Genomic DNA, 14,349 nt, shown 5'->3' with positions numbered 1-14,349 from the left:
TTCGTCAGGGTGCTTGTATTAGCTATCAGCCTATTGTGTACAAACGTATGGTCACCTTAGCTTAAACTATGATGTGAGAACTTTTTAAGAAGTCTATATCCTAAAAGGAGGCTAGTTTGCCACTTTATATGTTTCAGCAATGTCAACTTAATGCATCTGTGATAATTTATGCGATCTAATTTGTACCTAGGTTTGGACGGGGGGCGGGGGGGGGGGGGCGGGAATCATTATTACCTTGCAAACTCAGAAGCTAAAAAAACTGCTCAGTATATATATCAAAGTGATTTTCTCAATTTATTCATAAACAAATCTACAATTATTTTGCTAAAATCTCTTTAGAAGGATTCCAGAGAGTTATCAAATAAAATGTTATTAACTAGGATTTAATTATGTTCCAGTCTAGGTTATTCTGATCTTTGGTTATAATGGGATATGATCTATAATAAGAATAAACTTGAGCATTGCAATTTGAAGTCAAAGTAAAACTTTCTCTATAGGTTAAGACTTTATTCACTATTATATGAAAAGGCTTTTTAATAGGTAATTAAATTTACAAAGTTTACCTTTAAATCACTCAAGTGAGATCACAGAAAATATAAATAACACAATATAGAGAGTTTTATTTTTGATGTGTCTCGCTTAGCCATCGATCAATGGCCATTTTCAGAGTCCTATTTGGTATAAGTATCACTGAAGAAAGAACAAGATTTGTCATGGGACTGGTACGTTTCTTTTTGCTGATCCAATTTTCCATTGCTTCCTTTTCATATGAGTAGCCATCTAAAAAAAAAAAAAAGCCACATACACAAATTATTTGCAATGTAGGAAAGGGAAGTTAGGATCACTAAAATGGTTTTAAAAATTGCACTGCCAAGGCCTTTACCATGATTTAAGTGGTATTCTTGTCTTGCACCACTGCTCCCAAAATATTTCTGCAGTGACATCCTAAATTCTACCATTAAGATATATTAAGATTGCACAAATTACCTTGAACAGTGTCAAAAAAAAAAAAAAAAAACTGGAAAAGGGAACTTCTGTTAAAAATTCAGATGTAGCACCAACGGAGAAAGGAAGTGAATCAGGTAGAAGAGAGGAGAGTGGTGGTAAAGCGACAAGGTCCAGCTGTTGCCAGCAGTTCTGTGTATCAGTTGATGCGGCTACAGATGGGAGCAAAGAGTTTTAGGGAAGACTCAGCCTAACTTTCCAACACATTGAAAAGTCAGGGAAACAAGATAGCAAGAGATTATAGAGTGCACCCTACTATGGACTTGATAATAAAGGCATTTACACTGCCAAAAGGAAAAAAGATCCACTGGCTAAGGATTTTAATATCAAGTCCTTACAAACTTATTTGTACATGTAAAGGTTGAAGGTTTTGTGTCAGTATTTTTATACTTGTAGCTATTTCAAACTGAAAATCTTAGTTCCTAATTATATTTACACAGTAACCTATTTGTTTTAATCTGCAATGCATACAACTGTTGCAAACTAACAATGCCAATGTGTTACTAACAAAAGACTTAAGGATTTTGAAGATTTCTTTCTGTCACCATGATAGATTGACTTGTTTAGTCACTAAGTTGTGTCCGACTCTTTTTGTAACCCCATAGACTGTACCCACCCGTCCCAAACTCCTCACTCAGTCCATGGGATTCTCCAGGCAAGAATACTGGAGTGGGTAGGCTATCCCTGCTCCAGGGGATCTTCCTGGATCAGGAATCAAACCCATGTCTCCTGCACTGGCAGGTCAATTCTTTACCACTGAGCCACAAGGGAAGCCCCAATTGATCCACTAGGGCTGTCTAACTGAAACTGTGTTTGAGAATCACTTGAAAAACTTCTTTTCTGATTATGTTACTGGACAGATAATGTGGTTCATTTACTTCTTTTTATCCTCCCAATAATTAGAGACTGGTTTGCTTTTCATGATGTATTTTTAATATTTAAGTGTCTTCAAAGTAAAACTGTAAGAACAAGTCACATCAAGAAGAGTCTGTATCTCTCCAACCCATGTAATCTCTCTTCCCATGCAGGTAACCAGGTAAGTTATTGTTTACCTTTTCCTTTTGAAAATATAAGCAAATGTGTGTGTCCACACACATCCATATATTCTTACACATACTCTTATTCCTCTATATTCTTACATAAAAGTTAGCATGCTCCATACTATTCTATACCTGATTGGCTTTTTTATTCCCCCACATCCCTGTATGGATGTATTAATGAACATCTGGGTTATTTCCAGTGCCTTTTACAAATAGTGCTGCAATGAACAGTCTTACCATTTGGAAGGGAATTCTAGCAGTAGAATTTGCTGCACTGAAGAGTAAATTTATATAATTTAGCTAGAAATGCTCATACTTTCATAGGAATTCTACCATTTTCCCCAAAGCCCAGCCAAGAGACTATGTTGTCAAACTGAGTTTTTACCAGTTTCTAGTGGGTATTTTAAGGGAGCTAGAACATTTTTTTCATCTGTTTAAGAACTATTTGCTTTTCTTTTTCCTGTGAACTGACCATATTTTTTTACTATTTTTTCTATTAGGTTGCTCTTTCTTAATTTCAGATTTATTTTTGAGATATAACTGACAAGCTTCAGGTATGCAACATAATAATTATTTGTGTTCTTGTTTCTCAAGATTGCTTTGGTCATTTGGAGTCATTTATTGTTTCATACACATTTTAAAATTGTTCTATTTCTGTGAAAAATACCATTGCAACTTTGTCAGAGATTGCACGAATTTGTAGACTGCTTAGGTAGTATGGACAGTTTAATGACACTATCCATGAGCACAGAGTGTTTTTCCATTTATTTGTGTCTTCAGTTACCTTAATGTCTTGTAGTTTTCAGTGTGTAGATCTCTTACTTCCTGAGTTAAATTCTTAGGTATTTCATTCTTTTTGATGCAGTTGCAAATAGGATTGTTTTCTTAATTTCTCTAATTGCTTGTTACTAGTATACAGAAACACAGCTGATTTTTACATAGTAACTGTAACTTTATTGAATTGGTTGATTAGTTAAAATAGTTTTTTTGTGAACTCTTTAGGGTTTTCTATGTATGTCATCTTCAAGTTTTACTTCTTTTCCAATTTGGATGCCTTTTCTTTTTCTTGACTAAATGCATGGGCAAGGACTTCCAATACTGTGTTGAATAAAAGTGGTGAGGGTCTGCATCCTTGTCCTACATCTTTAAAGGAAGCCATTTCAGCTTTTTACTATCGAGTATGAGGTGAGCTATGGGTGTGTCATATATAACCTTTATGATTTTAAGGTAATGGCTCTCTATGCCTACTTTAAAGTTTTTATCATAAATGGATATTAAATTTGGGAGATACTTTTCTGCATCTATTGAGATGTTCATATGATTTTTATCCTTCATTTCCTTAATGTGATGCATCACATTGATTTACAGATGCTGAATAATTCTTGCATCCCTAGAATAAATCCACTTGATCATGGTGTATGATTCTTTTAATGTATGGTTTAATTTGGCTTGCTGATATTTTGTTGAGGATTTTTGCACCTATGGTTATCAAGGATATTGACCTGAAATTTCCTTTTCTTGTGTGTTCTCATCTGGTTTTGTTATCAGGGTAATGCTGGCTCATAAAATGAGTTTGTAAGTGTTCTCTCTTCTGTCATTTGGACGAGTTTGACAGGGATTGATATTTTTCTTGAAGTGTTCATATTCTGTAGATGAAAAGATTTACATTTTTATACTTCTTTTGACTTTTGAATCCAGGTTAGGAAATAGTCCTATTCCCAGGTTATCAAGGGTTCAAGTACCTTCATTTTCTTCTGTAAAAGGACCTGTAAAGGTTTCATTTTTTTAATATATATCTGATTCATCTGGAATTAACTTAATGTGTAGTATGACAGATTGAGCTAGTTTTATCCTTTCCATATGACTAGCTGTCAGAATACCACTTGTTTAAATTCTTTATTTTTCCCACTGATTTACAATTTCATTTTTATCATTCACTAAACTTCTGGATTTAAAAAGATTCTTTTCCATTAGTCTGTCTATTCATGTGCTGATACCATAGTGTGTTCTTTACAGAGACTTTATAACATGTTCTAATATCTGATAGGGCTCATTGTTATGTATTCTTTGCAATTGGAACCTACTAGTCACCTGCTATGTATTTCTTGGAAAAAGCCTAATAGTGACATCCTGCTGACGATGAATCTTCCTACATTGGTATACTAATGAGCTTTCCATGTTTTCCAATGTAGCTTTCCATCACAGGGATGTTTTATGGTTTTCTTCATGCTAGTTCGCCTAGTTCTATGCCTATTTCTAATATCCAATGTTTTGATTTGTTTTTGTCAATTAAGTCTTCCATCATACCTTTTAACTGCTTTTTGTTTACACACAGAGGCACACATACCACGTGAAGGCTGTATTATTGAGTCCTTGCTGATTTAACTTACTAAATGCTGATTGCCCCCATTGGCTCCTTGTTAAAATTCTATAAGAAGATTCATCTAGAAGGAGACAAAAGAAGGGTGAAGGCACCTATCAGTGTTGTGCCTGGTTGTGGACCTTTATCTGGTAGGGGTATACTCTACAAATTTTTTTCTTTGCTTCATTGTAGGTACTGCTCAAATCTGTCTTGCTTTCTTCCCTTTAGAGAGAAGGGCACCAGCTGGGTAGTTCTTCCTCCTTAGAAGCCAGAGTTATGAGAGACAGTATGAGGTTTTAATAACCTCAACTTATTCCCTCTGAGTCCAAGAGGACATAGATGCTTTCTGCAGATACTGTTACCATCTTTTGTTTTTGAGATATAATCCACATACCATAAAATCCACCCTTTTAAATATATACAATTCAGGGATTCTTAGTGTAATTCACAATTATGCAACCATCACCACTATCTAATTTCACATTTTCATCACTCCTCTCCCCCAGTGACTACTAATTATTCTCTGTCTCTATGGATTTGCCTATTCTGGACATTTCTTACAAAAACAATCATAACGTGGCGTTTGTTATCTGGCACATCCTTGCCATCTTCCATCTTTTTTTATTTTAATCATCTTAGTGGATATGAAGGTGGTATCTCATTGTGGTTTTGGTGTTCACTTCCCTAATGATGCTGAGCACCTTTTCAGTGGCTGCTGGCCATTTGTATATCTTTTCTGGGAAAAGGTCTATTCAAATCCTTCGCCTGTTTTTATCAGTTGGGATGTCTTACTATTGAGTTGTAAAAGCTGTTTGCATAGGAAAATATACTCAATTTTTATTTCTCAAAAGCTGATACACAAACTTATGTCTCACACTGATAAATGATGCGCGTGTTAGTATTACTCTGAAATACTGTAACTTGAGCGACAGCCAATTTATTTGCCACTAGGCCAGAGACATATGATAACAGCATGTTTTTAACCTTCCAGGTGAAAGGGGCCCACTTTTGTTATTGTTTACATTCCATTGTGGTGACACATGCTGTTTTTGTTATTTCTGGTGATATATTCAAAAGCAAGCAAAATACTTCCTATTTTGGACTGAGAGGTGCGAGCAAGTCTCTTACCATGCAGTATTTGGGGCTGTGTAGCTGATGGCGGTTTATCCTCATGGAGAACCATGGTCTCCAGTGTTCTATATCATCCTGTGTCATTTTAAGTTTTCGGGGTCTGAACTCTTTCGCAGGCAACTATATAACCCCTTTATTTTTAGTTGCAACTATCTCATTTCTGTCTATCCTTTTATTTCTAATCTCTCTGAATCCTTGTTTTAGGTTGAATTGTGCTTTGTGAACTAACCTCAAATCTTGAATCTCTTTAGGGGATGACTTAAGCCAAATTGTTATTATCAGTATGTTTGGTAATAGTTCTATCATTTTTTATATTTTCATAGATCACTTATATAATTTCTTTCACTATAGGAGCTGTTTTCTTCCATTTTGATGCTTAGGGAAGTGTGTACTTTCCATCTACTAGTTTACTTTTACACTGGTATCTCTTAATGATAATACTCTTGGTCTCATCTTTTTATCTATTAATTCCTTACTATAATATTCAAATTAGATAGTGGGCTTTTTCTCCCCCTCATTGTCTAAATTTCAAATAATCAGCTTCTTCAACTTTTCATACTCTCCATTCTCCACGTTTCATAGTTGTATGATATCTACATTTTTTTAGAGTATATTATCATAATAGTACTTTATTACCTTTAATTTAGCTCTGTTTTTAAATGAATAATTTTTCCTTGCCTGCTTGTGAGTTTTCAGTTTCTTGGGTGGTAGCAATGAATAAAATGTCAACTGATTCATTCTATGCAGGTACACACTTCCTGCTATAAGGAATTCAGTTACACTGGTCACAGTTTACCCTAAAGTTTAATGTAAACTTGCTGTGATATTATAAATAGCGATTCTTTGGAATAATCAACAGTTCCCTACTGGTAACAAATATATTCCCTGAAACATCTGTTTAACAGAGGAAGCAGAAATTCTGAGTGGATCTGCAGCACTGCTAATTATGTTAGCTTTCAAACTGTCCTACCAAGGTTCATCTCAAAGCAGTAAAAGGGATTATCAGAGCTACAAAGCAAGGACCACTTCCTCACCCCCACAGACATAGCCTGTCATGTATAATTTTAAAAGCAACTAGACTTAGCTTATTTGAAATCAAACATCACTAGAGGAAAAAACTGAAAATTTTTAAAAGGAAATACAAAGTGCACATTTACATTATTAACTTTGTTTTCATTATATTTTAAAATTATTTTCACCCAGGAAGTATCATCTGACTCTCACTATAAACCCAGATACTGAGCTGACAAAAGCTATACCAGATAGTCCTAGGAAGTAAATGATAATAAGTATGCTCTATTCACAAAGTTTTAGTTCGTAATTATCTAATATACTCAGATGGTTAAGTTCTGGTAAGATAAAGTAATGATACTTAGCTTATTCATTTTATACACTTCTAGTAACAAAGATTAAGTGAACCCCCAAATTTCTTCCATTTAGAAATAGTGACTAAATTTAATATGGGCAGTTGACTTACAGGTTCAAATGACTTTTTGCTCTATTGAAGAATACTAGCTCACAGCCTGGGCTCTGAAATTTTAATACATCTGCTGTCCACGTTCTTAGCCCATTGCCACTCACCTTCGTTCTGAGAAACCAACAATGCAAGCCCAACACTGCTTTGGAGCTATATGCCCTATTCCTGTTCTCCTACAGGTAATGCTTGTCTGAAGATGAGCACACAGAAACAAACTAGACACAACCAGTGAGTATTCCTAAAATGGGGATAAACTAAAGAAACAATGTACTGTGAAAACGATTACTTAATACTCATACAGCTAACTGCGTATCATTAGTGTTCCAAGAGGAAAGCCTGGCAGGCTACGGTCCATAGAGAGTCTCAAAGAGTTGGACATGACTGAAGCTGACTTACCATGCATGCATGCAGACTGTTCCAGGGCACTGTTACCTATATTATTTAATCTGTACAATTTTAAGAAGTAACTCACACAAGGCCTGAATAACCTTCCAAGGTCACAAAAATACAAAAGACAGAGGTGGGATTTAAACCCAAGCAATTTGGGTCAAGAATCTATGCCTCTTTATCTACACGCTAAATCAAATTTCCAGAACGACAAATATAGCTATTGGAATTTTGAAGAAAAAAAAATAAAAACCTCTTATGAAAAGGTTACAGCTTTAAGACAATGCAGAATAGATGACTGCTAAGCAGGTAGGAGAAGCTATATACAATGAGAATAGCAAAGTTTTCCAGAATTGATAAAAGACACAATTCATTCAAGAAGTAGACCCTGAACAAGAGAAATAAGAATACACACCTTTCTAAAACAAAAAAATCAGAAATTGACATCATGCTTAACAGATGCCAAAGAATGTACTCTTTATAGATAACTGAGATAAAATGCTGATTTTTCTCTAGATATGTCACAAAGTGCTTAACATTTATTAGGTTTTTACTAAAAATTAACGTATTTAAATGTTCAGAATAGACAGAAACCCTGACTAGTGCAAAGCTGTTATTCCTACTCATTCCATCCCCAAATTAAGTTTTGAAAGTTTCTGTAATTCTAATAAAAATGTCAGTGAGATTCTTTTGAGGCACAACAAAGTAATTCTAAAATTTATCTGGAGGTCAAAATGGACAAAAATTGGACAATAGTTAAAAATAAAGGTAAGCATAATTAAAACTAAAAAGTGGCAGTGCCTATAAGTATGGAGAATGAATCCAACAGAAATATTTAAACAAATGTATGTAACAATATGCCTGTGGAGGTTTCTCTACAGAATGGAGAACTGTCTTAAGAGAGTAAGAGTTAATTTATGCAACATTTATACCATAAGATACTGTCCTGCAGTTGAGAATGAAGTAGTTCTGAATATATTAACAAGGGAATACTATCTGATATGTATTAAGTAAATTTAAAAATTTAAATATATCATCCCATGTGTCATACAACAAAATTATAAATGAAGAGAAAAATATCTGGAAGAGGCCGGCCCCACATTTTAAAAACATTCATGCTGCTTAAGTGTTTTTCATCAAGCACATGCTGCACACATAATTTAAAAGGACAGATGAAAAAATACTGTAAGAATGCTGAAATATAGGCAGAAACAGGTCTTCCAAAATACCATGGGGGGGGGGGGTAGGGGGAAGGACACATGATCAATCCAAGAAGAGTGAAAGATGTACTAGGAGAAAAAAATTGGTTCTATTAAAGATATTCTTGGGCTTCCCTTATGGCTCAGCTGGTGAAGAATCTGCCTGCGATGTGAGAAACTGGGGTTCAAGATCCCCTGAAGAAGGGAAAGGCTACCCACTCCAGTATTCTTGCCTGGAGAATTCCTTGGGCTGTACAGTCCATGGGGTCACAAAGAGTCAGACATGACTAAGTGACTTTTTACTTCACTTTCATTAAAGATACAGTTGAATTAATTTTTTTTGTGTGTGTGTGTGTGTGACTCTATTTACTATAGACCACCAGGGTCCCCTGTCCGTGGGATTTCCAGGCAAAAATACTTGAGTGGGTTTTCATTAATTAATTTTAAAAATTCAGTTCTAGTCTTTTCCACAAGGAACACTTCTAAAAGTAACACAGGAAAGCTAAAAATAAACTGATGGTGACTTGCTGGGAATTATGTTATTCAGTAAATAACCTTTGGGGATTAGTTTTTTCCTGTGTAAGTCCATCCATATAACAAATATGAAATGACAAAATTTTAGAAACAGGACAGACTGGGGTGGAGGTGAGAAGAGAGCAAGTCAGGTGATATAAGTAGTTATAAAAAGGTATTAAGGAGGGTCCTTGTGGGTTTGGAACTGTTTTGTCTTGATTTGGTGGTTGATACTCAAAATCTCCAAAAAGGGTGAAACTGCACAACTTAATACACCTCTGGGGAAAACTAAGAATTGTGAATTGCATCAATGTTAATACCCTCGTTGTAACATTATAGTATCATCTGTAAAATGCTGCCAGTGAAGGAACTAGGGAAAATTCAAGATATCTCTTTATTTCTTAAGGAAAGGAATGTGAATCTACAATTGCATCAATAAAAATAGTAAAGTTTAAAAATAAATGGTACCAGAACGGTTAAAATGAAAAACAAAGGCAATACTAAATGTATGGAAAGCTGTGGAGCAACTGGAATCCTCATTCACTGCTAGTAGAAGTATAAACTGATTTAGCCACCCTTGATAACTATATATCTAATCCTAGGAATATACCCAATAGAAATTCCTATGTATATTCACTCAAAAAATGATGAAAGGTTCATGGCAGCACTTGTATAACAGCCAATAATGACTACCAACAGTAGAATGAATAAATAAACTATGTTCACACATCAGAATGAACAGATTACTGCTTTATGCAACAACATGATCACACCAACATGATACTTAAAGAAGCTAGACCCCAAAGAGATGTGCTTCTCAGCAAAGAAAACTAACAAATAAAACTAGCAAACAAAATGAAAATATTTACAGACTGGGAGACAATATTTGCAAATAATGTGACCAACAAGGGCTTAAGTTCTAAGATAACAAATAGCTCATACACCTCAATAACTTAAAATCCAATCAAAAAATAGGCAGAAGACATACAGATAGCCAGTAGGCATCTGAAAAGATGATCAACATCACTAATTACTAGAGAAATGCAAATAAAAATTACAATGAGGTATCTCCTCACACCAGTCAGAATGGCCATCATCAAAAAGTCTACAAATAATGCTGGATGGAATGTAGAGAAAAGGGAACCCTTCTACACTGTTGGTGGGAATGTGAGCTGGTGCAGATACTATAGAAAACAATACTGGGATTCCTCACACTAAAAATGGAACTACTATATAAGCCAGCAAACCTACTCCTGGGCATATATCCAGATAAAACTATAATTCAAAAAGATACACACACCCCATGATAACAGTTACAATATTTACAATATTCAAGATGTGGAAACAACTGAAATGTCCACTGACAGAAGAATGGACAGAGAAGATAAGGTGCATACAATGGACTGTTACCCCAAAATGAAATGTCGTTTACAGCAGCATGTATGGATCTAGAGATGATACCAAGTCAAAAAGAAAGAAATATAGTATCACTTACATGTGGAATCTAGAATAATACATAAATGAATATGTCTACAAACAAAAATAGACTTACATACACTTGTGGTTGTCAAGGGGGAGGGAAAAATGGGGAGTTTGGGATTAGCAGATGCAAACTGTTATATACAGGATGGATAAACAACAAAATCCTACTATATAGTACAAGGAACTATCTATATTCAATAGTCTGTGATAAACCATAATGGAAAAGAATATGAAAAAGTTTATGTAGTTATAAGAATCACTTTGCTGTACAGTAGAAATTAACATTGTAAATCAACTATATAGACTACCCTTCTTGACTTTTCATTATGTGAAAATTCAAGATGTACACTTATGTTTTTTTTAAATACATAAAATGAAAGAAGTATACCATGGAGCTATTAAGAAAACAAGAAAGCCAAGATTGTAATGAATGAGACAAAATACATTAATTGATTCCAGTAAGAATATTTTAAGATGGTAAAAAAAAATTCAAATCTAGCAATATGTAAAGAGGGTAATTCAGATTCCCAGCGATCACAATCCCACCCACCCCACACACAACAAATTTAACAAAGTTGCAGGATACAAACTCAAGATATAAAAGTTGTGTATAGAGGGCACATCTCAACATAACAAAGTCCACTTATCAAAAACTCACAGTTAACATCATACACAGTGGATAAAAGCTGAAAGCCTTTCCTCTAAAATCAGAGACAAGGATGTCCACACTCTTGCCACATCTATTTAACACAGTATTAGAAGTCCTAGCCACAGCAATCTGACAAGAAAAGGCAACCAAACTGCCAGGGAAGAAGGAAAACCCACATTTGCAGATGACATGATACTATACATAGAATAACCCTAAAGTCTCCACAAAGAGAACAGAATAAAATAAGTAAACCTACAGGATACAGAAATATCTGTTGCCTTTCTATATGTTAATAACAAGTTACCAGAAAAAGCACAAAAACAATCCCATTTAAAATTTCATCAAGAAGGATCACATACCATGATCAAGTGGGATATATCATGAGCATGCAAGAATTCTTCAATACACACTATCAATCAATGTGAGACACAAGAAACTGAAAGATAAAAACTATATGGTAATCGTAACAGATGCAAGAAAAGCTTTCATCAAAATTCAACAACTATATATGATAAAAGAACGCACCAGAAATTAGGCATAGAAGGAACCTAACTCAACATAATAAAGGCCACTCAATGGTGAAAATTGAAAGCATTTCCTCTAAGATCAGGAACAAGAAAGGGTACCCACTCTTGCCACTATTATTAAACATAGTGTTGGAAGTCCTAATCAGGCAAGCAAAGAAGAAACATAACAGGAATCCAGATTGGAAAAGAAATAAAACTTGACTGTTTGCAGCATACTATGCCTGCCCGTTCTCTCTGTTCATGGAATTCTCCAGGCAAGAATACTGGAGTGGGTAGCCATTCCCTTCTCCAGGGGATCTTCCCAATACAGGGGTCAAACTCAGGTCACCTGCATTCCAGGCAGATTTTTTTTTTTTTAACTGAGCCACCAGGGAAGCCCAATACTGTACATAGAAAATTTAGTAAAGCTGCAGGATACAAAATTAATATATAGAAATCCCTTGCATTCTGATACACAACAAAAAATCAGAAAGAGAATTTAAGGAAACAATCCCACTCACCACTGCAAAAAGAATAAAATATCTGGGAATAAACCTACCCATGGAGACAAAAGACATGTATGCAGAAAATAAGACACTGATGAGAGAAATCAAAGATGACACAGAGAGTGTAATACTATGTTCTTGGATCGAAAGAATCAATACTGTGAAAATGACTACCCTAAGCAATCTGCAGGTTGAATGCAATCACTATTGAATTACCAAGGGCATTTTTCACAAAACTAGAACAAAAATTTTTACAATTTGTATGGAAACAAAAAGACCCTGAATACCTAAAAGCAACCTTGAGAAGGAAAAATGGAGCTGGAGGAATCAATCTTCCTGACTTCAGACTATACTACAAAACAACAGTCATCAAGACAGTATGGTACTGGCACAAAAATAGAAACACAAATCATTGGAACAAGATGGAAAGCCCAGAGATAAACTCACGCACCTATGGGCATCTTTATTTGACAAAGGAGGAAAGAACATACAATGGAGAAAAGAAATCCTCTTCAGTAAGTGGTATTGGGAAAGCTGAACAGCCATATGTGAAAGAATGAAATTAGAACACTACCCAACACCACACACAAAGATAAACACAAAATGGATTAAAGACCTAAATATAAGACCAGGAAATATAAAACTCCTAGAGGAAAATATAGGCAGAACACTCTGAAATAAATTGCAGCAAGATCTTCTTTGATCCACTTCCTAAAGTAATGAAAATAAATACAAAGATAAACAAATGGGACCTAGTTAAGTTAAAAGTTTTTGCACACCAAAAGTAATCATTAGCAAGATAAAAGGACAACCCTCAAATGGGAGAAAATATTTGCAAATAAAGCAACTGACAAAGGATTAATCTCCAAAATATGCAAGGAGCTTATACAGCTCAATACCAGATAAACAAGCAACTCAATCAAAAAATGGGCAGAAGACTTAAACAGAGATTTCTCCAAAGAAAACATACAGAAGACCACCAAACACATGATAAGATGCTCAACATCGCTCATTATTACAGAAATGCATAGCAAAACTACATTGAACGATCACCTCGACACTGATAGGAATGGCCATCGTCAAATCTACAAAAAATAAATACTGGAGAGGATGTGGAGAAAAGGGAAACCTCTTGCACTGCTTGTGGGAATGTAAACTGATACAGCCACTAAGGAGAACAGTATGGACTTTCCTTAAAAAAATAAATAAAAACACTATCATATGGACCCAGCAATCCCACTGTATGTACCCAATGTTCACTGTAGCACTATTTACAATAGCCAGGACACAGAAGCAAACTAGATGTCCACTGACAGATGAATGGATAAAGAAGTTGTGGTATATATATACCATGGAATATCACTCTGTGGCCATAAAAAGGAAAGAAACTGGGTCATTTGTATAGTGATGTGCATGAATCTAGAATCAGCCAGAGAGTAAAGTCAAGCAGAAAAACAAATAGTGCATATTAACACTTATGTATATTCTAGAAAAATGGTCCTAATGAACCTATTTATAGGGTAAAAGAATAGCGATACAGACATAGAGAATGGACTTGTGGACACAGCAGGGAAGGAGAGGGTGGGATGAACTGAGAGAGCAGCACTGACACATATACTACCATTTATAAAATAAATAGCTAGTGGGAAGCTGCTATGTTACACCAGCAGCTCAGCTGGGTGCTCTGTGATGATCGAGTAGGCTGGGATGATGGGGGTAAAATAGGGGCTCAAGAGGGAGCAGATACAGGTACACTTACAGCTGAGTCACACTGTTGTACAGCAGAAACATAACACTGTAAGGCAATTACGCTCCAATTAAAAAATAATAATATTAAAAAAATACATAGGAATAAGCCTACCAAAGGAGTGAAAAGACCTGTATACAGAAAACTCTTAAGACCCCGATGAGAGAAATCAAAGACACAAACAGATGGAGAGACAGACTATGATCTTCAATTGGAAGAATCAATATTGTGGAAATGACTGTACTACCCAAAGCAATGTACAGATGCAATGTAATCCCTATCAAATTACCAAGTGTATTTTTCACAAAACTAAAACAAAAAATTTTACAATCTGTATGGAAATAT

The 14,349-nt window shown here is 35.1% G+C and overlaps 1 protein-coding gene across 10 annotated transcripts in view; it reads right to left on the bottom strand.

Moving 5' to 3' along the window:
* Window positions 1-271: 271 nt before the first annotated feature.
* Window positions 272-14,349, bottom strand: part of WDSUB1 (WD repeat, sterile alpha motif and U-box domain containing 1) — a 68,011-nt gene continuing 53,933 nt past the window's right edge. For 9 of the 10 annotated variants that reach the window (XM_020880383.2, XM_020880388.2, XM_070476154.1 and 6 more), the window contains one exon: window positions 272-780. In XM_020880383.2, coding sequence (XP_020736042.1) covers window positions 620-780 — 161 coding nt within the window. In that variant the 3' untranslated portion in view covers window positions 272-619. Of the gene's footprint in view, window positions 781-4,392; window positions 4,490-14,349 lie in introns of all 10 variants that reach the window. The other variant, XM_070476153.1, reaches the window with a different exon arrangement.

This window comes from Odocoileus virginianus, chromosome 13 (assembly GCF_023699985.2).
Source record: "Odocoileus virginianus isolate 20LAN1187 ecotype Illinois chromosome 13, Ovbor_1.2, whole genome shotgun sequence".
Classification (NCBI taxonomy): Eukaryota; Metazoa; Chordata; class Mammalia; order Artiodactyla; family Cervidae; genus Odocoileus; species Odocoileus virginianus.
This window is presented reverse-complemented; position numbering and strand designations above follow the sequence as displayed.